We start from the raw sequence: 23,660 nt of genomic DNA, 5'->3' as shown, positions 1-23,660 counted from the left end.
CGCGCGCACGCGCGATGCCAACACCGTCCCTCGCACTTGCGCACGCTCCGCCTCTTTCCCGCGCAGCCCCCGGCACCGCCCATCGCTCCGCAGCGCGCCGCACGCTCGCGCACTGCCTGCCGGGAGTTGTAGTTTCAGTGCGGCGGGCCCTGCAAGTCCGGTGGCTGCGCTCGGGTTCCGCGGAGCCCAAGGGCCGAGGCGGAAGTGGGGCGGCCAACCGGGAGGCCGAGGACGCGAAGTCGGCGGTTGCGGGGCGCCAGCGAGGGTCGTGGGATTCAGGAAGGGCTCGTGCGCGGCCATAGGCCCCGGGGGAGGCCAGGCCAGGGGTCCGGTGGTCCGAGTATCCAGCCTGGAAGATGCACAAGAGGAAGGGACCCTCGGGACCCCCGGGCCGCGGAGCCGCCACCGCCCGCCAGGTGAGTCTGTACCCCACGGCCCGGCCCAGGGGACCCTTCCCACCCTTGTCACACATTCAAGGGAGGGCCCCACCCCCAGGGGAGCCCGATCTTCACCCCAGGTGAGCCCCGGTCCCCGCCCCTCTGGTTAGGTTCGACTCCCAAAGTGCGGCCTATTGGCCCCGGCTCCCCAGCTTCTGGCGCCCCTCCCAGGGCTCAGGGCCACCTGTTGCCGCAGCAGCTCCAGTTCGGGAGGGGAAGGCCTCGGACCTGGGGTAAGAAAGACAGTTACGGGTCTCCTGGCCTGAGCACTCGTGGAACCCTCGCATCAGCCTGGCCAGGTCAGACTCTTTTATCCCCATTGTATAGATGAGGACACTGAGACCCAGAGAAGTGAAGACACCTGCCCAAGGTCATAAGGATTAAATGCTTGGCCAGAGCTAAGCACAAATCCAGAGCTGCTGCCATGAGCCCGCAGAACTGTGGTTGGGCCCCTTCTCCCTCCCTCATTGCCTTTACCCCAGGCACTGGGAGAATTTGATTTTTCTCAGCTTTGATGGAAGGAGCTCAGGCCATAACCTAGTGCCCAGGTATTACAGTCTGAGTGACGTGAAGTTCCCTCCTGGATTCTACACGTTGGACACTTGGCTTCACCACTCTAAGCCTCAGTTTCCTCATCTGTAAAATGGAGCCCCTAAGAGTCCTTATGTCACGGGATAGTTGTGAAAATTCATTGAGATAGTTTATGGAAAGTACTAGAACACAGCACTCAATAAGTGTTGTCATCATCATTATTACTATTAGATGGAGACATATATGATTGCCAATATTTGGCCATTTTTGATCCAAAGAAAGGGGGTTAATTTTGTGTACTTCAACCTGATATTATCACATCATGGTTGGTCATTAACCAGGATAGGATAGGAAGACAGGTATGTTACACAGCAAAGCCCCCAATTCCAACTTCTACGTTGTCTAGGCTTCTATTTGCTCTTGACACCTCCAACCTTCCTTCATGGCTCGCTCTGCCAAAGATGCTGGAAAGGAAAAACCAAGGTGTGCAGGGTGGCTTTGCTGTGGGGCAGGGTGTGGGGCCTTCCTTCCCCACTGACCTTGGCTAGCAGCGCATCATGGGTGTGGGCTTAGAGCGGGCAGTTGGGTCTCTCTAGCTGCCCTTTGCCCCATGTTGATCTGTGCCAGAGGACCTGCCCACCTTGGGACATCTGTTGTATTCTGGGGCCTGTTCTGGCCTCCTGGCACTCCCCAGGGAAATGGCTTTCCCCAGCTCTGGGTTCCCTTCCTTCCAAGGGGACTCCAGGTCCATCATGGCTGCCTCGAGCTAGCTGGGGTGCATCCCAAGGTCTGACTGAACCCCCATTGTTCCCACAGCTGGGCCTGCTAGTTGACCTCTCCCCAGATGGCCTGATGATCCCTGAGGACGGAGTTAACGATCAGGAACTGGAGGCTGAGTTCTTGGCTTTGGTGGGGGGCCAGCCCCAAGCCCTGGAGAAGCTTAAAGGCAAAGGTAAGACTCTCAACACACCCCTGAACATTTTGTGAGCTCCCTCTGTGGGCGGAGCTTGGAGCTGGGCTCTGGGGCGTTGGTGAAATGGAGACAGAGAAGGTGCCTGCCCTTCTGGCATCCACAGTCTGGGTAAGAGTTAAGCGATCGACTCTGGAGCCAGAATGAGGGTTCGAATCCCACCTTTGCAACTTACTGGCTGTGTGACTTGATGAATTCCAGCACCTGTGTGGGCCTCCGTTTCCCTGTTTGTGAAATGGGAATAATGACCACACTTACATCACAGGAGTTAATCTTCTAGTGTTCATCAGGCACTTCACATAGGACGTGGCGCGCCCTCCAACCCACTGTTCCATGACCGGGGCTGGGATGGGGAAGGCACAGAGCAACGGGGGAGACCTGTGAGCTGGACAGGGCTTCCTGGAGGAGGCACCTGCAGTGGGGAGGGCCAGGTGAAGAGTGGGGGACTGCTTCTGGGGGGTGGGTCACAGCACATACAGAGGCCCTGGAGGAGATGGCAGCGGCCAGGGGACTCTGCAGTGGTCAAGTGGGGCTGGAGCTCGGGGCAGAAGGAGCCTTTACACTTTGTAGCTAATGCAGTTGATACTCGTTATTCATGGATTCTGAATTTGTGATTTCACCTACTAGCTTAAATTTATTTGTAACCCCCAAATCAGTGCTTGCAGTACTTTTGCAGTCTTTCACAGACGTGCACAGAAAACTTGTCTCCCGACGTGCACGTTCCCAGCTGAGGCGGCACCCTGCCTTCTTGTCTCAGCGCATAAATAAGTATCCTTTCTTTGGTGTGTTTAATGCCACATTTTTCTCTTTTTTGTGCTTTTTGTTGGTGATTTCGTGAATCCGCATGGCCCCCAAGCGTAGTGCTGAAGTGCTGTCTCCCGTTCCTAAGCGTGAGAATAAGGTGTCTTTAAATAGAAGCACACCTAAGACCAGGTTATGTATTGGCTGGTTGACAAAACTGTGCCCAGAGGCTCACGGGAACCTAATGCTGTATTTCCTCCAGGGACAATGGTTCAGTATTCGCTCATTCCATGTTTGCGGAAACTTTATAGCACATGGGTACTGCGGATAACCAGAATAACGTGAACAACAAAATACTGACAGTATGCTGTTCTAAGAGCTTCATTTACCTTTAGTCCCCACAAGCTACCTATGAGGGAGAGACTATTGTTGTCCCCATCCAGCAGATGTGAAGACTAAGGCCCAGAGAGGTGAAGTGACTTGCCCAAGGTCCCACAGTGAGAAAGTTGCAGATCTGGGGTTCCAACTCAGGCGGGATAAGGAAGAGATGAGACCAGAGAGACTGGCGGGGAGGGGGATCGTGCCTAGCTGGCCTGAGGGCAATGGGGTGCCATGAAGGGCCAGGAGGGGGACATGCTGCCCCACCGCCTACTACCCTATTTTTCGGGGCCGTGGGTGACCAGGACGGGAGTCTGGGGGCTCTTGAAGGATCCCGGTCCAGCTGGGGCCTCCCCCTGCCTCTAGGTCCCCTGCCCATGGAGGCCATTGAGAAGATGGCCAGCTTGTGCATGAGAGACCCGGACAAGGACGAGGAGGAGGGGACGGACGAGGAGGATGTGGAGGCTGATGATGACCTGCTGGTGAGCACCCGGAATGGGGCAGGGGACCTCCCTTCCGTTGCTGCCCCATCTGGCAGGCCCTCACGACTGGCCCCTGGCTGTGTGTCCCTGCAGGCGGAACTGAATGAGGTCCTTGGGGAGGAGCAGAAGGCTTTGGAGTCCCACCCTCCTGTGGCCCAGGTATACCTCCGAAGACACTGGTCCCTGAAGCCCAGGGTTCAAGGCCTTCCTCTTCCCCTCTCAGCCATGGGACCTCGCTCAGGTGGCGGGACACCACTGAGCCCCAGTTCTCTGCCCTGGGAAATGGGATGATGATTTCTGCCCCTTTGGGGTTAGGGTAGCAACATGCCTGGTATCCAGTAGGTGCTCAACCAAGGAAGATGTCAGGGTGGGCCCGAGTGGGGTCACCGCCCAGACTGTGTGCTCGGCCCCTCCCGCAGCCAAAGGCCACAACGCCCAGCCCAGGGTTGGAGGCCACCTTGCAGGAGAGGCTGGCCCTCTACCAGACAGCGATCGAAACCGCCAGGCAAGCCGGAGATGGTGCCAAGATGCGGCGCTACGACCGGGGGCTTAAGGTGAGCGGGCAGATGGGAGGGTGCTGGGACCTCACCACCCAGCTCCAGGCCCCTCCCAAACGCACGTTCACATCTTCTCCCAGATGCTTGAAAACCTGCTGGCCTCCGTCCAGAAGGGGAAAGCCATCGATGAAGGGGACATCCCGCCGCCTGTGGCTGTGGGGAAGGGCCCAGTGGCTACGCCCAGCCACATCCCAGCACCCACCCAGCCGGTCCCTACGAACCCACCGGCCCCAGATCCCCGGGTCATCGTGGAGGGTCCTCCTTCAACTGCCCCAGCCTCGTCCCAGGTCTCCGCTAAGCCCCAGCTGCCCTCAGGTAGGCCAAGGACAGGGCTGGGCTGACGTGGGATGGGCCGGGTATTTATTCAGCGGTAGGGCCTTCTGCGGGGTTGCAGGCCCGACACTGATGGTTAGATATTTTTAACACCCTTCCCTCCCCGGAGCCTACCTCCCAGGGGGGACATGAGCTCACAGAGAAGTCTTGTGTGTGTGGTGGCAGTAAATACATTTAACAGCACATTTGCTATTTAACCCTGTTTCAGTGTGCGATTGAGAGGCAGTATTGCTCAGCCATCACCTGTTTCCAAAACTTTTTCCTCACCCCAAACGGAAACTCTGTCTCCATTAAGTGCTAACTCCCCATTCCCTCTCTCCCAGCCCCTAGTAACCTCCATTCTACCTTCTGTCCCTGTGGGTTTGCCTCTGTAGACATTTCACATCAGTGGGATCGTCCGTCCACTCTCTGCCCTCCTGTGTCTGGCTTCCTTCACTTAGCATAATGTCGCAGTATGTGTGTCAGAACTCCACTCCTTTCTATGACAGGGTAACATTCCCACACATAGGGTTTTGGGGGGTTTTTTGGTTTGTTTTTTACAGAAACACAACATTATTTTATTAGTCACTGTGATTTTAATCATGACCTCTTTATTTTTTTTCACATTGACAATGTTCAAAATCTCAAGACCTTTTAGGGTTTTTTTAAAATTTTTGTATTGGAGCATTGTTGATTTACAATGTTGTGTTAGTTTCTGCTGTACAGCAAAGTGAGTCAGTTATGCATGTTAATATATCCACTCTCTTTTAGATTCTTTTCCCATATAGGTCATTACAGAGTATTGAGTAGAGTTCCCTGTGCTTTACAGGAGGTTCTTATTGGTTATCTATCTTATATATAGTAGTGTATGTATGTCAACCCCAATCTCCCAGTTTATCCCTCCCCCCTCCCCCACCTTACCCCTGGTAACCGTAAGTTTGTTTTCTACAACTGTGACTCAATTTCTGTTTTATAAATAGGTTCATTTGTACTCTTTTTTTAGATTCCACATATAACTGATATCATATGATATTTGTCCTTCTCTGTGTGACTTACTTCACTCAGTATGACAATCTCTAGGTCCATCCATGTCGCTGCAAATGGCGGTATTCTGTCCTTTTTTATGGCTGAGTAATATTCCATTGTATATATGTACCACATCTTCTTTTTTCTTTTTTTTAATTAATTAATTTATTTATTTTTGGCTGCGCTAGATCTTTGTTGCTGCGTGCGTGCTTTCTCTAATTGTGGACAGGGGGCTGCTCTTCATTGCAGTGTGTGGGCTTCTCATTGCGGTGGCTTCTCCTGTTGTGGAGCATGGGCTCTAGGCCTCCGGCCTTCAGTAGTTGTGGCACGTGGGCTCAGCAGTTGTGGCTCGTGGGCTCTAGAGCACAGGCTCAGTAGTTGTGGCACATGGGCTTAGTTGCTCCACAGCATGTGGGATCCTCCCAGACCAGGGCTCGAACCCATGTCTCTTGCATTGGCAGGCGGATTCTTAAGCACTGCACCACCAGGGAAGTCCCTGTACCACATCTTCTTTATCCATTCCTCTGTTGATGGACATTTAGGTTGCTTCCATGTCCTGGCTGTGGTAAATAGTGCTGCAATGAATGTTGGGGGTGCATGTATCCTTTTTTTTTTAATATCTTTATTGGAGTATAATTGCTTTACAGTGTTTTGTTAGTTTCTGCTGTATAATAAAGTGAATCAGCTATATGTATACATACATTCCCCATATCCCCTCCCTCTTGCGTCTCCCTCCCACCCTCCCTATCCCACCCCTCTAGGTGGTCACAAAGCACCGAGCTGATCTCCCTGTGCCATGCAGCTGCTTCCCACTAGCTATCTGTTTTACATTTGGTAGTGTATATATGTCCATGCCACTCTCTCACTTCGTCCCAGCTTCCCCTTCCCCTCCCCATGTCCTCAAGTCCATTCTCTACATCTGTGTCTTTATTCTTGTCCTGCCCCTACGTTCTTCAGAACCATTTTTTTAGATTCTGTATATATGTGTTAACATACGGTATTTGTTTTTCTCTTCCTGACTTACTTCACCCTGTAGCGTGTATCCTTTCAAATTATGGTTTTCTCCGGATGTATGCCCAGGAGTAGGATTGCTGGATCATATGGCAGCTCTATTTTTAGTTTTTTAAGGAACCTCCATACTGTTCTCCATAGTGGCTGTACCAGTTTACATTCCCACCAGCAGTGTAGGAGGGTTCCCTTCTCTCCACACCCTCTCCAGCATTTATTGTTTGTAGATTTTTTGATTCCCACACATAGGGTTTTGAGTGAATAATTCGCAAGCCCTCAGCTTGTCTGTCTTTCCTATAAAATTCACCTGCTGGAGGACGCACCTCCCAAGAAGTTTCTTTCCCCCAACCTCCCTTCTCCCCTTTAGGGAAGGAACATGGGCATCTGCCCCCGGGGCAAACACTGCCCTGGTGGGAACCAAAGAGATCCTTGAAACACTGGCCTGGGGTTCAGAAACTGAACCCCTGGTCTCTAAATCCTTCTGCAGCCAGGCTGGTTTCTAAGCTTTTGTTTTTGGCAAAATTCAAGGACGACTATCAGAAATCATCACCTGAGATTCTCAGCTGAAATCATCAACAATTTTTCATAATGGAGTTTCTGGTATGTAGCTGGGCAGGGGCTCTGAGAATCACGTGACGTCGATAATAAGACTGTCCCTTCTATTTGTTAAGGTGAAGCAGGTTTCTCTACATACTAAAAACAAAAAAGGAAAGTAGGAAAAGCATAAACAAGGAAACAGAGATAAATGTTAGGAGGTGGACCCAGCCACCGCCGTGTCAGCAAGAGCTGCCTTGCCAGTAACATTTTACTCTCAGTATATAAAAATTATTTGTCAAAAAAGCTCAATATATTTAGGCTTTGCTCAATTTCGTGCTGATAATAATTGTAACAGTAATTCTATCCTGGAAGAAAAATTCTTTAGCACAGAGACTTGCGATGGCAGTAAACAAAGCCAATCAGATGTCAAGGTGTTGGGGAGAGGGGTAGATAAATTAGGAGTTTGGGATTAACAGATACACACTACTATATATAAAACAGAAGATAGGTAAACAACAAAGACCTACTGTATAGCGCAGGGAACTACTCAGTATCTTGTAATAATCTATAATGGAAAAGAATCTGAAAAAGAATAAACAAATAAATAAATATAAATAATTGAATCAGTTTGCTGTGCACCTAAAACTAACACAACGTAGTAAATTAATTATACCTCAATTTAAAAAAAGCGTTAAGGTGTTTTAGACACCTCTTCAGACAAGCCCTCCAAAACTAAAGCAGTGGGTCCAGTTGTCAGTCTGAAAAAGTACAATGCATGCTGGTTTTCAGGTGTTTCTAGGATTTCTGGACACTGGGTGGTGTATCTATTGTGTTTTTTTTTTAATATACTGACAGTTGTACCTATTGCTTTCAATTTAGGGATACTTCCCCTAAAAACTGAGCATATTGTTTGAAACTGTAATTAACATACTGCTTAATAAGCCATTTAATCCTGTTTCCCAACTTTGCTGATGCAGTGCATAGATGTACATTTAAATGTATGATGGGGTTGTCAAAAAAAGCCTTTCAAGTACCCACATATATCATGTTAGGATGCAGTTCTGTGGGAGACGTGGATGTAAATAAGGGAAGATCTGAAATTCCCGAGTGCTAAATGTGAACCCTGGCATATATTTAAATAGTAAATGTTGGTATATAGTCAAAAGAAGATCTGAAATTCCTGATCGCTAAATGTGAATCCTAACATATATTTAAATAGTAAATGTTGGTTTGTGTTGTTTCAACCCACTGACTTTGCAGTAATTTGTTACAGCAGCAACGGGAAACTAATAAAATAGCAAAAAATAATTTTTACCTTTTTCTATATATTTTTCCCCAGTCAGTTTTAACTTTGCTATTTTTTATATAAGAAATTAAAAATTTTTACCGAGCAAAAAACATATATATATATATATATATATATATATATATATAGTAAATGTTGGTATATAGTCAAAAGAATTGAAAGCAGGGACATGGAAAGGTATTTGTACACTTGTGTTCTTAGCAGTATTTTCCACAACAGCCAAAAGGTAGAAGAAACACAGTGTCTATTGACGGATACAGGCATACCTCATTTTTTCTAGTTTTTGCTTTATTGTGATTCACAGATACTGGGGTTTTTTTACAAACTGAAGGGTGGTGGCAACCGCGCTTTGAGCTAGTCTGTTGGCACCATTTTTCCAACAGCATTTACTCACTTTGTGTCTCTCTGTCACATTTTGGCAATTCTCACAGTATTTCAGACTTTTTCATTATTATTATCTTTGTTATGGGGGTCTGTGATCAGCGATCTCTGATGTTACTGCTACACTTTGCTAAAGGCTCTGTTGGTAGTTAGCATTTTTTAACAATAAAATATTTTTATACTAAAGTATGTACGTTGGTTTTTTAGACATAATTCTATTGCACTCTTAATAGACGACGGTATAGTGTAGTAACTTCTATATGCACTGGGACACCAAAAAACTGAGTGACTCTCTTTATTACAGTATTTGCTTTATTGCGGTGGTCCGGAACCAAACCCGAAATATCTCAGAGGTATGCTTGTAAATAGATAAACAGATGTGGTCCATTCATGCAATGGAATACTGTTCACCCTTAAAAAGGAAGGAAATTCTGACACGTGCTACAATATGGATGAACCTTGAGGACATTTGCTGAGTGAAAGAAGCCAGTCACAGAAGGACAAATACTGTGTGATTCCACTTATAGGAGGTCCCTAAAGGAGTCAAATTCGTAGAGACAGAAAGTAGAATGGTGGGTGCCAGGGGCTCGGGGAGAGGGGATAGGGAGTTAGTGTTTATGGGGACAGAGTTTCAGTTGGGGAAGATGAAAGAGTTCTGGAGATGGACGGTGGTGAATGTTGCCCAACCCTGTGAGTGTGCTTAATGCCACTGAACTGTATGCTTAAAAAGGGTTAAGATGGTAAATTTTATGTTGTGTGTATTTTACCACAGTTTGAAAAAAATAAAAAGGGAATATTGGTGAGTTTCAAATCACCATAGTAGTTAGGATACATTTGATTTAAAAGAGAGGTGTGATGGTTTTCTTTATCAAATGTCAATATTTGGAGACACTGGAAATGACAACCCTTGCTACTTTTTCAACTTAAAATGAAAAGTTTTCGATGTCAACTTAAAAATGTGTAAGGATACATAAAGTTTTCCAGAATTCTCTTGGGGGCAAAACAGCAATGGCTCCAGAGACTGACAGTCGTGCGGTTGAGTCCCCACCATGTCATCTTCAGGCTGTGTGACCTTGGGGATGCAGTATCCCCTCTCTGAGCCTTAATTCTCAAATCTACAAGGTGGGCCTAAGAACGGTCTTGGTTGTGAGAATTAAGTAGAAATGGTTTGCGTGCTGTTCCCCCTCCCAGGTCCCTGCAGCCCAGGACCTCCCGGGTCCCTGGCCCAGTTGCAGAGCCGCCAGCGCGAGTACAAGCTGGCCACCCTCCGCGCCAAGCAGCAGGGGGATACCGCCACTGCCGCAAGACACTTCCGCGTGGCCAAGGTGTGCCCAGACTGACGGACAGGGTCGGAGGGAGAGGACAGGATGCTCCTGACATTGCATGATGGCAAAGAACAAGGGCTCTGGAGTCAGATTTAAATCCTGGTCACTCCGTAGCTGTAGTTTGCTGCACCTCTTGAAGGCTCAGTTTACCCTCTCTGTGAAATGGGCATAAGTGTCTGGAAGAGGCTTGAGCAAGTTGCTGCAAAGGAAGGGACAGAGCGGGGAGTCCTCTGTTGTGGGCAGGGCATAGAGACTCCCCTCAGGGTCGTGGCCTCCAGCTGCAGCCTCTTCCCCTGATCTTCCTTTTCCCAGAGCTTTGACGCTGTCTTGGAGGCCCTGAGCCGGGGGGAGCCTGTGGACCTGTCACGCCTGCCCCCTCCACCTGGTGAGGACCCCACCCTGCCCACCCTCCAGGACTGCTGGAGGCCTCCACAAAGTTCTTTCTAATACTGCCGCCCCTGTTGGTCAGGCCCAGGGACCCCACCCTCAGGCCAGGCCAGCCTGGTGGGGGAAAGGGCGGCCACAAGCAAGCCCCCCATTGGACTGGACCTCTCTGCCCCCAGACCAGCTGCCCCCAGACCCACCGTCACTGCCACCACAGCCTCCAACTCCTGCCGTCGTGCCCTCCATGCCAGGTAGGCTTCTGGGACCCTGTGGGGTGGGCCAGCCAGAGCAAGACAGTCTCCCCGACCCTAGACTCTTAACTCTACCCCCTGGTCTGGCCCAGAGGTTCCTGCACCCCCAAGGACTCTCCTGGAGGCGCTGGAGCAGCGGATGGAGCGGTACTGTGTGGCCGCGGCTCAGGCGAAGACCAAGGGGGACCAGCGGAAGGCTCGCATGCACGAGCGCATTGTTAAGGTGTGTGTAGACCAGGTGGGCGAGTTGGCAGCCCCTCGAAACCTTGCCCAGGAAGCCCTAACACCTGCGTTCCCTGCAGCAATACCAAGATGCCATCCGGGCCCACAAGGCTGGCCGAGCCGTGGATGTGGCCGAGCTGCCTGTGCCCCCAGGTAGGCCCCGCCCCCGGCCCCTACCCCTCTAACCTCTGAGCCTTTGCAGGTGCTGTTCCTTCAGACTCTGCAGTCTCAGGGAGCCGATGGCTTGCACATTCAGAGATTCTGCAAGCTTGTTAGACGATTGGTAGCTTAAAATCAGTCACAATGGGAGAGTTTATACCACGGAAATTGGGAAACAATAAAAATCAGGAGGTTTTATTTGGAGAGCCTGTTCACCAGCCCACCACTGCCTGCTCCCTCCCTTTCTTCTTTGTTTTTGACTCAACTCCTTCCTAGTCATCAGCTCTCAGTTTTACAGATACCTGCTCAGCCTCCCATCAGCCCCCCAGTGGGTAGGAGGCATCCTCTGGGATCTCAGAGCTGCCTGTGTGTCCCCCATGAGAGCAATTATGTGTCTGCACCTTGGTCCCATGGGAGAACCTCCAGGCCCAAGACTACGTCTTATGCCCAGCACACTACCTCACACCGTGCTTACTTTTTGGAGTCTGGTCGAGGCCCAGCTGGGGTCCGGCAAGAGGAAGGGCAGGGAAGAGGGAGGTTGGAATGGTCTGGCAATCTCCACCCAGCCAGCAGCGTCTCTTTTCTTACATGCAAAGTAGATTCAGTGGCCTGAGGCTCCTTATGGGGGAGGAACCTGAGTCTCCACCATTATGGTGTTGGCCCCTTCCTCCTGATTGGGTCCCAACTGGCCACCCAGGCTTTCCCCTGATCCAGGGCCTGGAGGCCACGGAGCCCACCCAACAGAGCCTGGTGGGGGTCCTCGAGACTGCCGTGAAGCTGGCCAACCAGGATGAAGGCCCAGAGGACGAAGAGGATGAGGAGCCTAAGAAGGTATGAGGGGCCGGGGCCTTGGGGCGAGGCCAGGGAGTGGCAGCAAAGCCAAGCCCCAGCAGTCCTGGCCTTGAGCCAGAAAGACTCGGCTACACAGCCTGCCCTGCTGCCTTCTGGCTGTGTGGCCATTGGGCAAGTCGTTTTGCTCTCCGACCCTCGGGCTCCTCCTCTGTAAACTGAGCACGGTAATAGTCCCTACCTCCCAGGGCTGTTGCAAATATTCAGTGTGAACAAGATCATATGTTGTGTTCAGTGCTGAGGAAACAGAAACTAAGATGGTCAGTGTTGTCAGTGTCAGGCCCTGACCCTTTGGGGAGTGGACTCATCACAGGTGCTGGGAAAGCTCTGACTTCCTCTCTGTCCCTCAGCAGCTCAACAGCCCTGCAGCCCCCACAGCCCAGCCCAAAGCCCCACCTTCAAAGGCACCCCAGTCAGGATCTGCCCCAGCAGCCAAAGCGGCCCCCAAAGGCACATCCACCAGAGGTAGGTACAGCTGCCCCACCTGGGCTGCCTATTGCCTGGCCGTGGGTTGGGCAGCACCCGCAGACGCCCCTGTGCCCACAGCCCAGCAGCAGCTCGCCTTCCTGGAGGGCCGCAGGAAGCAGCTCCTGCAGGCGGCGCTGCGAGCCAAGCAGAAGAATGACGTGGAGGGCGCCAAGATGCACCTGCGCCAGGCCAAGGGGCTGGAGCCCATGCTGGAGGCCTCACGCAACGGGCTGCCCGTGGACATCACCAAGGTGAACCCTCTAGGCCTGCTGGACCTTCCCAAGCACTCACCCTTCAGGCTCATGCCGCTTAGCAGCCATGTGACTTGGAGTGTGTTAGTCAGCATCCAGGTTAAGCTGCTGAAACAACTAGGCCTCCCCAAGACAGTGGCTGAAACAAGACAGACATTTATGTTTCTTGCATGTAACATTCAAGGCATTCTGGTCTCTAAAAGACAAAGCCCTTCAGGGCCCAGGTTCTTTTATCTTGTTGCTCTGCCACGCCCTAGGTGTTGTCCACATGGTCAAAGTGGTTTGATGCCTTGTCTGCATCCCAGCTATGAGAAGTTACATGGAGTTGCCGTCACTTCTGCTTGCCTCCCATTGGCCAGAACTCAGTCACATGGCCACACCTAGCTGCAGCAGAGACTGGGACATGTAGTCTCTTGCTGTGTGCCCAGGCAGGACTCCATTACTAGGGAAGAGGGGGTGGGGATCAGACTTGGAGGAAAATGGATAACAGATTCTGCCATTTGGGGCAGGACCATCCACTTCCCTTTGAGCATTACTTTTCTCCTTGGGCAAGAAGGAAGAACAGGGACAGGGGATGAAGCCATAGTCAGGGAAGGCCTCTTTAAGGAGGGGTGACGTTTCGGCAGAGCCCCGGGTGGGCCTGCTCCTTGCTGACGAGCGGACCCTACCTCATGAGCCTCGTCCTCCCCAGGTGCCACCTGCCCCTGTCAACAAGGACGACTTTGCCCTGGTCCAGCGGCCCGGCCCAGGTCTGTCTCAGGAGTCTGTCCGGCGCTACGGTGAACTCACCAAGCTCATAAGGCAGCAGCACGAGGTGAAGGGGGATTCCCCGCCCAAGTCACTACAAGGGCATGGGCCCCCAACCCTCCCCTCACTTTCTTCTGCTCCCCCAGATGTGCCTGAACCACTCTAACCAGTTCACCCACCTGGGCAATATCGCCGAAACCAGCAAGTAAGAGGCCCTGCCCCCATCCCCACCAGACGTCTGCACCCCCAGCCTGCCCCTGGGACCCGGGACCTGAGCAGGGCCCTCTTGCCGGCAGATTTGAGAAGCTGGCGGAGGACTGTAAGCGGAGCATGGAGACTCTGAAGCAGGCCTTTGCCCGGGGTCTCCCCACACCCACTGCTCGCTTTGAGCAGAGAACCTTCAGCGTCATCAAGTAAGGCCCCTGAGACCCGCCCCCCCAGCCCTTTGGAGAGGGGTTTGTGCGCCCCAGAAGCCAGCAGAGGATTTGCCTCTGGAGTAGAGTTTGGGGAGCTGGTGGGAGCACAGTGTGTGCAGGGGTCCTGAGGCAGACGTGACGTGCGAGTGAAGGACGGCAATAGGGTGTTGACAGTGACACATTTGGAAATGGGGATGATCTAGTGACTGTAGACATGTGCCTGGTCCCAAAGGCCTGGGCAAGCCCGTGCGATGGTGATCTTGGTTCTGCTCCTGTTAAGTCTTCTTACACCCCAGGGAGTTGGGATTGTTTTTTCCCACTTGTAGGTGACATTAGGTGCAGCCACTGGGATAACCTAAGATCACCATCTAGGATAACCCACACCCCTTACCCCGGCTCCCCTACGTCTGCATAGCTTGGCTCCCTATCACTTCATCTCCTCCCACTGTCCCCACTTCACTCACTTTCTGCCACATAGACCTCTTTTTGGTCAATCAGACACACCAGCCGTGTTTCCACTCAGGGCCTTTGCACCAACTATTTCCTCTGCTCAGACTCTCTCATGCAGGTTACCATGTAGCGGCCTCTTCTTGACATTCAGAGTCACCTGTGATGTTACCTCCCCTGAGAGGCCCTCCCTGATCACTCTGTCTAAAGCAGCCCCTTCTGAGCACACTCTACTCTCTCTCCCCTGTTTTAATTCTCTGCAGAGTTGTTGTTGTTGTTTTGTTTGCTTATTTATATATTCATGGGTCATCTGTCCACTCAGCTAGCCCCGGTTCCATGAGCAAAGGCATGGGGTCTGCCTCGTTTACTTCTGTATCCCCAGCAGTGAAGACACTGGCTGGCATATGGTAGATGCTCAAGAAATACTGTCAAAGAAAGAGAAGGTCCCACAGCAGCTAGGGCCACTGGCTGGTGCAGAGTAAGTCCCAAATAAATATATGCAGAGTGGAGAAAGGACTCAAAAGGTAGCCAGTGGTGGACCTGGATAGAGAATTCTAGTCTGGTCCTAAAACTCAAGCCTAGGCGCTGAGACACCCCTAAGAGACTGGGGGGAGGGCAGAGAAGGCGGGCAGGCAGTGGCACTGAGGTGCCTCTGTCTCTTGCCCGCCCTCCTGGAAGGATCTTCCCTGACCTCAGCAGCAACGACATGCTCCTGTTCATTGTGAAGGGCATCAACTTGCCCACACCCCCAGGTGAGGGGACGCCAGACAGGGGTGGGGCCGTGGGGTCCACCCCTCTGCCCAGCCCTGACCCTCATTTGCCCACAGGGCTGTCCCCCGGTGACCTGGATGTCTTTGTTCGGTTCGACTTCCCCTATCCCAATGTGGTATGTGGGGAGCTGAGGAGGGACAGGCGCAAGCCCCATCAGGCCCGGGAGTGAGTCTGGCCGGGGTTCAAGGGCAGACGCCCCTGAGCTTTTTCGCTTCCTGTCTGGTCACAGGAAGAAGCGCAGAAGGACAAGACCAGTGTGATCAAGAACACAGACTCGCCTGGTGAGCCTTGGGAGGGAGGCAGCCCTCCTCAGAAAGCCCATGAGACCATAGCCTGACCCCTCCCTCCTCCCTCCCTCCTTCCCTGGGCAGAGTTCAAGGAGCAGTTCAAACTCTGCATCAACCGCAGCCACCGTGGCTTCCGAAGGGCCATCCAGACCAAAGGCATCAAGTTCGAAGTGGTCCACAAGGGGTAAGCTGGGGCCACAGGTGCTGCATGGGCTCTAGAAGAGGGGGAGCTCCCCTGGGCCAACCATCCTGTCCCCTCTCACACACACAGGGGGCTGTTCAAGACCGACCGGTTCCTGGGCACAGCCCAGCTGAAGCTGGACGCCTTGGAGACAGCATGCGAGGTCCGGGAGATCCTTGAGGTGAGAGGTGGACATTCGTCTGAGCGCTCCGGTATGGCCGTGCCGCTCGTGAACACCACCCAGGTGCTGCCTGCCCTGAGCCCCCAAGGGTCCCCTCTGCTGACCCAGCCCCTCCCCAGGAGTCCCAGACCTCCCTGCTACCCAGCCTTAAATACCCTCAGCACCCTGCTCCATTATGAGCAGCTGGTGTGTCAGCCATACCCATGGACTCGTGTTTTGGAAATTGCTCTGGTCTCCCTGAGCCCAGCCCTGAGCCTCCAGCCGCTGCCTGCTTCCTAACAGGCTCCCCTCACTCCCACCCAGGTCCTGGATGGTCGCAGGCCCACAGGGGGGCGGCTGGAGGTGATGGTTCGGATTCGGGAGCCACTGACGGCCCAGCAGTTGGAGACGACAACTGAGAGGTGGCTGGTCATCGACCCCGTGCCAGCAGCTGTGCCCACAGTGAGACCCCTGCCCATCGGCAGCCCCAGCGAAGGAGGGAGGCTTGGTTCAAGGGGACCAAGGCTCACAAGACTGGTTCTGTCCTCTGAAGCAGGTTGCTGGGCCCAAAGCGAAAGCCCCTCCCGTGCCTGCTCCTACGAGGGAGCCAGGGAACAGGTAGGTGGCTGGGCCCGGCTGTGCTGGAGAGAGCCCCCTTCTTCTTATCTCAGCCTGTCCCGGACAACTTCCCATCAGGCACAAATTGGAGCACGTCTCTCCCCTGCTCCAAGACCTTTCCTGGCTTCCCTTCTCCTGGAGCATCTAGTTTAAACTCCTCAGCTTGATCTTTAAGACCTTTTGTGATCTCCGTCAATATGTCCAGCCTTCTCTCTCCCCACTTCCTCCTGTTGGTTCATGGATACACTTAGTTTTCACTGACCTCTGGGCTTCTCTGTGTTACGATGTCCTGAGCACCCCTATCCCCACACTACCTCCTTGCTCCTCTGCCCAACTCTGACTCCTTTGAGTCCCAACCTGGCTCTCACCTCCTCCAGGAAGCCCTCCCTGACACCTGGCGTCACAGTTGCCTGGGTGTACAACCATTGTCCCTATTAGGTTGTGGACTCGGCAACACAGGGGTGGGCCTGGCTTGTCTCCCACTGTTCCCCAGTGCCCAGTGTGTCTGTTGAATTAATGGGGTCGGGGGTGGGAGATCCCTGCAGCCCCTCACCCTTCCTCAACCCCATAGATCAGCCCGGCCCCTGCATAGTCTCAGTGTGCTGGCCTTCGACCAAGAGCGTCTGGAGCGGAAGGTGGGTACCCATCCTGCAAGGCTCAGTGGGGCAGGATTGGGGGTCTGCAGGTCTGGGCAGGGCCCTCACAACTCCCTCTGCACCCCCCCCCAGATCCTGGCCTTCAGGCAGGCACGGCGGCCGGTGCCCCCCGAGGTGGCCCAGCAGTACCAGGACACCATACAGCGCAGCCAGTGGCAGAGGGCACAGCTGGAGCAGGGGGGCCCCGGCATCCGGCGGGGTAGGATCTCAGGGATGAGTATATGGGGGAGGGGCGAGGCAGGGGGCCCCGTCGTGACCCCCTCCCTCCCTCAGAGTACATGGCCCAGCTGGAGCGGCAACTGCAGTTCTACACAGAGGCTGCCCGGCGCCTGGGCAATGATGGCAGCAGGGTGAGCTGCAGGCAGGCCGGGCGGGCGGGCATTGGGGGACCGGGGGCTGCCAGGGGCTGCCCACTGACCTCCTGTTGGCCCCCCAGGAGGCTGCCAAGGAGGCACTGTATAGACGGAACCTGGTCGAGAGTGAGGTGAGAGGCTTGGGTATTGGGGAACGGGGTGGGTGGCTGTGGCCATGTCCCCCCCCTACGACCCCGGTGGCCTCTCCCCTCAGCTGCAGCGGCTCCGCAGGTGAGGGGCCAAAGGGGCGGGCGGCCCCTGGAGAGCCGGGAGCGGGCCCAAGGCCCCGGCGCTGGGAGGAGCTAACGCGGCCACAGCCTCAGACCAGACAATCAGACAATCAGAGGACAATCGGCTCTGGATGGACACGTTCCCCCGGCTGGGCCCACCTGGCCCGACTGGAGCCTCCCTGGCAGGGGGCGTTGTGGGCGCTAGCCTGTGTGTGCCCCTCACCTAGGCCTGGCCGGGTAGGCCCCAGAGAGTCCGTTTGCACAGCCCAGGGGTGTGCGGCCCCTTGCCTGCCTCCGAGGTGGGAGGGCGGCTAGGACCAAACCTCAAGGGCCCCTGCAAGCACTTTAGTTCCAGCCCGTCCCCAGCCTTAACCCTGACGCCCACCCACACCCCAAAGAAGCCACTGAGGCCAGCCAGAGCCCAGCTGGCTCCCCAGAGGGTTGCCCTGGCCCAGCTGGGCCCCCAGGGCTGACACACGGAATAAACAGCCAGGGCCCTACCTGGCTCACTCTGTTCTGCCTTTGTTTCTTGCTCCTGCCCTCAGTGCCTGGGCTGGGTCTCCTTCACGGCTCCCCTGGGGGCTGATGGAGAGGTGCCTGCGAGAGGAGCAGGCTGGCAGGGGGTGTGCCCGTGAAGGATGTGTGCTCCGCGCACACTTGCTGCGAGGACGTGTGTGAAGGCCCGTGCACGTGTCACGAGCGTCTGTGGCCCACCTGGGGGCATCTGCGAGTGTCTCTTCAGCTGGTGGCCTTGGGCGTATCTGGGTTTACACGTGTGGTCAGGTCATACGTGGTGGTGCCTGGTGACCCGTGTGTGTCTCAGGGCCTTGACAGCCAGCCCTACCGCTCCCTGGCCACAGGACCTGGGCCAAATTGCCTGACCCACTTAGCATCCCAGAGCTTCAGCTTCCCCTGCTGGGCGCAGGGAAGATGAGAGCCCCTCCCACAAGCTGAAGGGCACCTGGTCGGTGGTGGACACTTGAAAGGGCTAGGCTTTTTGTTGTTGTTGTTGGCTGCGCTGTGTGCACGTGGGATCTTAGTTCCCCATCCAGGGATTGAACCTGCGCCCCCTGCAGTGGACGCGCGGAGTCTTAACCACTGGACGGCAAGGGAGGTCCCGGGCTAGGCTTTATTGTTGCCGTGTCCATCTGCACGGGCAGTGGGGGAGTGTCCAGCAGGGTCGGAGTTGCCTGCACACCCAGTGTGCGAGCTGCACGCTTCAGTCTCTCCCTGGGCTCCCTGTGTGTCGAGGTGGCACCCGTGTCCCAGCATCCTGGCCAGCGTGGGTTAGGTGGGCCCAGCTCTCCAGGCCTGGGAGAGCCAGCTCGAGGCCCCAGGTTGGGCGCTGTCTCCTTAGTCCACAGCCCAGCAGAGCCCCAGGTGTCTGGGCTGCTCTACTGGGTCCCTCCAGGCTCAGGGGCCCTCTGCCCGTGGCCGACGTGGGGCTGTGGGTGGCAGCTGGACCAGGACTGGCTCAGGGTTACCCGTTGTGTCCACCACGCGAAGGTGCGGGAGGCCCAGGAAGGCCTCGGGCGCTATGCTGGTCACGTGAAGCCTGTTGGCCCTGGACCGAGAGGTGGGCGTGAGGGCGTTTTTGAGGGGAGGTGCCCCCCCCCAGGCCTGCTCACGTCCCCCACAGCCCTCCCTTGTCCACCTGGAGCCCCCTGGCCCTGCCACCCTCAGGGCACCTGAGGAAGAGGGCACGTAGGCGGGGCGTGCTGAGGAAGGCTTCGGGGCCCACGTGGCTGATGCGGTTGCCCTGCAGGTGCAGCTCCTCGAGGGCCTCAGGCAGGTCGGGGGGCACGAAGGACAGCTCGTTGTGGCTGAGGTCCAGCACCTGGGCAGGCAGGCAGAGATGGCGCCGTGGCGGCCCCAGGCCCTGCCTGGGCCACCCGTTTAACCAAGCCCCAAACTGCTCTCCTCCCAGCCCGGTCCTTCTGCCCCCTCCCTCAGCTACTTTGTGACTGCCAAATTCTGCCCTCAACAGAGATAAACTGAGTCCCCTCTGGGGCAGGCCCTGTTCTAGGTGGTGGGGGCCCAGACAGGCAGGGTCCCTGCCTGCTGTGGGAACCGTTGATTCAGTTAATCCCTCACAAAGGTGGTACTTCCTTTACCTCCTCGTGCCCTTCTAACAACTGTTTGCTTATGATTGTTGCTGACTGCTCTCTCCCTAACTAGGATGTCTGTGCCAGGGGCCAGGAGCTGTGTCCTTCTGTGCCCAGTGGCATCTCCAGGACCTAGAGTAGCGCCCGGCACCCACAGATGGCTTGCATTCTGTGGCGTCAACAGCACTCAGAAGGAGCTAGAGGCTGGGGAGGTGGAGGGGTGGTCGTGGAGGACCAGGTGGCAGGGGCAGCACAGGCAAAGGCCTGGGGGCTGGATCTGTCTTATCCACCCCAGGGCTGGCCTGCAGTGGGAGCTCTCTTTCTGGCATCTCAGAGCCTTGCAGGGGAGTTGCTGGGCAGACAGGCCGGGGAGTGGAGGGGCCCTGGGGACACCTGCGGGCATTCAGTGTGGCCAAGCAGCCCACCCCTGACCTGGAGGGCCTGCAGCTCATGCCAGGTGCCAGGCCCGATGTCACCCACACGCAGCCGGTTATGCGCCAGGCAGAGCTCCTGAAGCTGGTCCAGGCCGGCCAGCGGCTCGGGCTCGAGGGCCCGCAGCTGGTTTCGCTGCAGCCGCAGGGTGCGCAGGCTGGCAGGCAGGCCAGAGGGCAGCAGGGTCAGCTGGTTGCCGGCCAGATCGAGGCTGCGCAGGGCCCGCAGCCGGCGGAAGGCCCGGCGGTGCACGCAGGCGCTGGCCAGGCGGTTATAGGCCAGGTTGAGCTCAGCCAGGCTGGGCGTGGCGGCCAGATCGCGGGCACCCAGCGTGGTCACGCGGTTGTGGGGCAGCACCAGGGCCCGCAGGCGGCGGGGCAGCGCCTGGGGCACGCGGTCCAGCCCGTTGCCGTAGAGGTGCAGCGTGTGCAGGCCCCGCAGTGGCCGCAGTGCCCCGGCCGGCAGCCCTGCCGCCCCCAGCCGGTTGTGCTGTAGCAGCAGGTAGCGCAGCCCTCGCAGGCCACGCAGCCGCGCAGCCTCCACCCGGCGGATGCGGTTGCGGCCCAGGTGCAGCACGGCCAGGGTGTGTGGCAGGCCGGCGGGCACCGCGGCCAGCTGGTTGTGGGACAGGTCCAGGTACTCGAGGCCGTGCAGCTTGCTGGCAGGAGAGAGAGGGTCGGCGTCGGGCTGGGCGCCCAGAGTGGGGGGTGTTGAGGACTGGTCCTGAGAGACGTAAGCTGGAGGTTCCAACTTGGGGGTGATGAGTTGAGAGATCTGGGTAGGAGGTAAACCTGGGGGTGATCGGGGCAGATTCCGGCCTGAGGATTAAATGTAGGGGTGACCAGGACAGAGTTCTGGGTCTGAGATGTTCATGTGGCAGCAGTGTCGTTGGGTAGTAGGACCGAGGCCCAGGGTGGTTGGAGACAAGGATGCTGCCAGGTGCTTGGCTGAGCCTGGCCCAACGTGGGCACTCACCAAGTGAGGCCTTGAGTTAAGAGTCGTACAGAGGTGGGGGATGGAGGCCTGAGGCCCCCAGATGCTGAATCCTCAGCCCCTACTGCCGGTACGAGGCCGCACCCCCGAACCCCCTGTCCCCAGGCCCCACCTGAACGTGGTGGCGTGCAGGCCGCTGTCCGTCAGCTGGTTTTGCTGAAGGTAGAGCTCCCGGAGGTGGGTCTGGCGACTCAGGGCTCCTCGGGGCACCTTGGAGATGAGGTTGTTCTGGGAAGGGAGCAGAGCGTGAGACTGAGGGTCCGGGACAGAGGGCAGTGGGGAGCCACAGAGGGCTCTTGAGTAAGGGACCAGGAGCTCGCTTGAGCAAGGCTGCCCACAGAGAGCTTGTGAGCGACCAGTGCCAGCGGAAGGGACTCAGAGACATTTCTGACTACTGGGATAACAAGGAGGTGTTGGGGTCCCGCAGGAGAGAGGTGCAGGGAGCCCAGGGAGGTGGGGACACGGGGATGGTGAGGGGAAGGAGGGGCACCTGCAGGTGGAGCCGCTCCAGCGAGGACGGCAGGCTGGGTGGCACATAGCTGAGCCGGTTGCTGGAGAGACTGAGGGTGACGACTGCCTGGGAGCCGTGGAAGGCGTCGGGGGGCAGGCCCGCGTTGTTCAGCTGGTTGTTGTGGAGGTACACGGACCTGAGGGGAGCCAGGCTCCAGCCACCAACCCCGCCCTGGCCTCCCCACCGCCCCGCACCCCAGCCACCTTCAGTGTGAGAGTGTGTATGTGTGTGTGTGTGAGCGTGCGTGCTCTCTGCTTCAGTCTTGAGTTCTCCAAACAGAGCATCCAGGGCCCTGTCTCCCCACCAGACCCCCCCCCCAAGGTGGGGAGTGACCCCAGGCATATCTGAGACCCCTGGGGCCTGGGCTGGGCCAGGGGCTACCTGAGCGCAGGCTTCTCCCCAAAGGTGAGCGGGAAGATCTCCGTCACTTCGTTAGCAGCCAGATCAGCGACACGGAGGGAGCGGGGCAGAAACTGGGGGGCCACAGAGAGCTGCGGGAGCAGAGCTGCACTGGTCCTGTGGCCCCGCTCCTGCACCCCACTGCCCGCTGTCCCATCTACCCTCTGCGCTATGTGACCCCAGCCCGGCTGCACCCCTGTGTGTGTGTGTGTGTGTGTGTGTGTGTGTGTGTGTGTGTGTGTGTGAGGGGGGCTCACCTTGTTGTGGCCCACGTAGATGTGCTGCAGCTGCGTGAGGGACTCAAAGGCCTCGTCAGGCAGGCCTGTGAATGAGGTGGGCAGTGAGGGGACCGCTGGTGTGGGGTGGGGGCAGGGCAGAGTCTGTGCTCCCACCCAGCCAGGGACTGGCAGAGGCTCCTCCAGGCCCCGCCCCCCACGTCCTCAAAAGCCACAGCCCCTGCCCCCCATCCCCTGAGTTTCCATCCTGCTCAGCAAAGGGCAGTGCTGGGAACAGCCGCAGACCTGCCCACAGACCGAGCTGGGGAGGGAGAGGGCAGCGGGGACTGTGGTGGGGAGGGCCGCCTCCCGTTGTCCCCCTCACCCTCGGAAGAGATGAGGTTGTTGTGGAGATTGAGGGTCCGCAAGCCGCTAAGGCGTGACAGCTCGTTGTAGGGGAGCTCCTGGAGCTGGTTGTTCTGTGGGGCAGGGAGAGGGGCGCTCACACCCTGACCCCCGTGACCCTGGGCCCTGCTTCTCAGCTTCCCGTCAGCCTGAGCAGTGAGCTCTGACACCCCATCACCCTCTACTTGATCCCAAATGCCTTATTACCTCGGAACAACCCTGTAACCAAAAAGAGAGTGGCCCCCAGTGCCCCACGCACCCCTACAGTTGATCTCAAATGCCCCGCCACGCTGACCCCAAGCAACCCTGTAATCACCAGACGTTGACTTCCCCGACACCCCTAAACCCTCAGCCCCTCCCACTTCCAATATCTATGCCCTCACCTCCTCTCACCGGACACACAGGGCCCTGCACCCTCCTCAAGGCCGACTTGCATCCATGCCAAGACCCTCACGCCCAATGCCTCACCCCTGCACGTGGACCCCACACCCCATCGCCCTCAACCCAACCACTCCCCAGGCTCCCCGCTTCCCCTGGGAGCTACCCTGCGCCCCCACCCCAGGCCCCACCTGCAGGGAGAGGTGTTGAGCTGCCCTGGTGATGTGGTCCGGGAACACCCGAAGGTCCAGGCCAGCACAGTCCACTGTGTCAGCCCGGGGGCAGGAGCAGCGTGGGGGGCAGGCCCGGGGCGGGGGCTGCGAGCTCTCCCCCAGGTGGGGGAACGAGGCGTCCTCCATGCAGAGAGCGGGCGGGGGCCCAGGCAGCAGCAGGGGCAACAGCAGTAGGCTCAGCCACTGGGAGTTGAGGGACGGCTCAGGGTGTCCCCAGGCTGGGCACCGGGTCACCATGGCGACAGGAGCATCCCCGCATGGAGGGGGGCGGGCAGGCAGGCCCCACCCTCAGACCCTCCCCTGCCCCGACTTACCATAGCCAGCCCCAGGTCTGCCGTCTTGCTGGAACTGCTGACCAGGGTTCCCTAATGGAAAGCAGGCGGTCACCTCCTGGAGGTTCTGCTGTGGCCACCACTGCCCCCCATCTCTTGGCGCTGGCCACCCTCCCCCCCCCAGCCTGTTCTCCCAGGGGCTCAGGGGAGCTGGCCCACCCTTTCGCCGCCCTGTGGAGGGCAGGCAGGCGCCGGATGGGGTGATGAGGACAGGCC

At 56.5% G+C, this 23,660-nt stretch overlaps 2 protein-coding genes across 14 annotated transcripts; one reads left to right on the top strand and one right to left on the bottom strand.

Annotated features, from left to right (window-relative positions):
- The first annotated feature begins 132 nt into the window (after nt 1–132).
- CC2D1A (coiled-coil and C2 domain containing 1A) lies at nt 133–17,955 on the top strand. Of its 9 annotated transcripts, XM_032627957.1 has the most exons (30): nt 135–416; nt 1,375–1,451; nt 1,785–1,920; nt 3,424–3,539; nt 3,633–3,698; nt 3,959–4,093; nt 4,177–4,411; nt 9,858–9,991; nt 10,304–10,376; nt 10,555–10,626; nt 10,719–10,849; nt 10,929–11,001; nt 11,705–11,838; nt 12,207–12,321; nt 12,403–12,575; nt 13,267–13,389; nt 13,469–13,527; nt 13,619–13,735; nt 14,864–14,937; nt 15,013–15,071; nt 15,186–15,237; nt 15,328–15,427; nt 15,515–15,605; nt 15,909–16,046; nt 16,138–16,202; nt 16,774–16,837; nt 16,931–17,057; nt 17,132–17,208; nt 17,295–17,342; nt 17,443–17,659. In XM_032627957.1, the coding sequence occupies exons 3-30, from the start codon at nt 1,821–1,823 to the stop codon at nt 17,515–17,517; spliced, it is 2,826 nt and encodes a 941-aa protein (XP_032483848.1). In that variant the 5' UTR covers nt 135–416; nt 1,375–1,451; nt 1,785–1,820; the 3' UTR covers nt 17,518–17,659. The 9 variants fall into 9 exon arrangements, with proteins under 9 accessions (XP_032483845.1, XP_032483848.1, XP_032483841.1 ...); XM_032627954.1 differs by lacking the exon at nt 1,375–1,451 and having other exon boundaries at nt 133–416; nt 12,210–12,321; nt 17,426–17,955; XM_032627956.1 differs by lacking the exon at nt 1,375–1,451 and having other exon boundaries at nt 206–416; nt 12,210–12,321; nt 16,141–16,202; nt 17,426–17,955.
- Nucleotides 17,956–18,573: 618 nt separating this feature from the next.
- PODNL1 (podocan like 1) lies at nt 18,574–23,660 on the bottom strand. Of its 5 annotated transcripts, XM_032625087.1 has the most exons (11): nt 23,604–23,660; nt 23,427–23,477; nt 23,071–23,295; nt 22,482–22,575; nt 22,139–22,203; nt 21,864–21,973; nt 21,462–21,618; nt 21,084–21,199; nt 19,979–20,636; nt 19,130–19,278; nt 18,574–19,005 (listed from the first exon to the last, which is right to left on the bottom strand). In XM_032625087.1, the coding sequence occupies exons 2-11, from the start codon at nt 23,427–23,429 to the stop codon at nt 18,855–18,857; spliced, it is 1,728 nt and encodes a 575-aa protein (XP_032480978.1). In that variant the 5' UTR covers nt 23,430–23,477; nt 23,604–23,660; the 3' UTR covers nt 18,574–18,854. The 5 variants fall into 5 exon arrangements, with proteins under 5 accessions (XP_032480978.1, XP_032480981.1, XP_032480980.1 ...); XM_032625090.1 differs by lacking the exon at nt 21,864–21,973 and having other exon boundaries at nt 23,071–23,144; nt 23,604–23,635; XM_032625089.1 differs by lacking the exons at nt 23,071–23,295; nt 23,604–23,660 and having other exon boundaries at nt 23,427–23,549.

Source organism: Phocoena sinus, chromosome 3 (genome assembly GCF_008692025.1).
Source record: "Phocoena sinus isolate mPhoSin1 chromosome 3, mPhoSin1.pri, whole genome shotgun sequence".
Classification (NCBI taxonomy): domain Eukaryota; kingdom Metazoa; phylum Chordata; class Mammalia; order Artiodactyla; family Phocoenidae; genus Phocoena; species Phocoena sinus.
The sequence above is the reverse complement of the archived record's forward strand: the minus strand, read 5'-3'. Positions and strand labels throughout refer to the sequence as shown.

Excerpts from the sequence above, each read along its gene's own strand:
- CC2D1A (XM_032627950.1), top strand. The coding sequence starts at position 357 with ATGCACAAGAGGAAGGGACCCTCGGGACCCCCGGGCCGCGGAGCCGCC. Across the intron at positions 1,921-3,423 it reads GGAGAAGCTTAAAGGCAAAG|GTCCCCTGCCCATGGAGGCC; the intron begins GTAAGACTCTCA and ends CCCTGCCTCTAG. Across the intron at positions 9,992-10,303 it reads GACACTTCCGCGTGGCCAAG|AGCTTTGACGCTGTCTTGGA; the intron begins GTGTGCCCAGAC and ends TCCTTTTCCCAG.
- PODNL1 (XM_032625086.1), bottom strand. The coding sequence starts at position 23,349 with ATGGTGACCCGGTGCCCAGCCTGGGGACACCCTGAGCCGTCCCTCAAC. Across the intron at positions 22,204-22,481 it reads CAACCTCATCTCTTCCGAGG|GCCTGCCTGACGAGGCCTTT; the intron begins GTGAGGGGGACA and ends CCTCATTCACAG. Across the intron at positions 21,619-21,863 it reads GGGGAGAAGCCTGCGCTCAG|GTCCGTGTACCTCCACAACA; the intron begins GTAGCCCCTGGC and ends GGCTCCCCTCAG.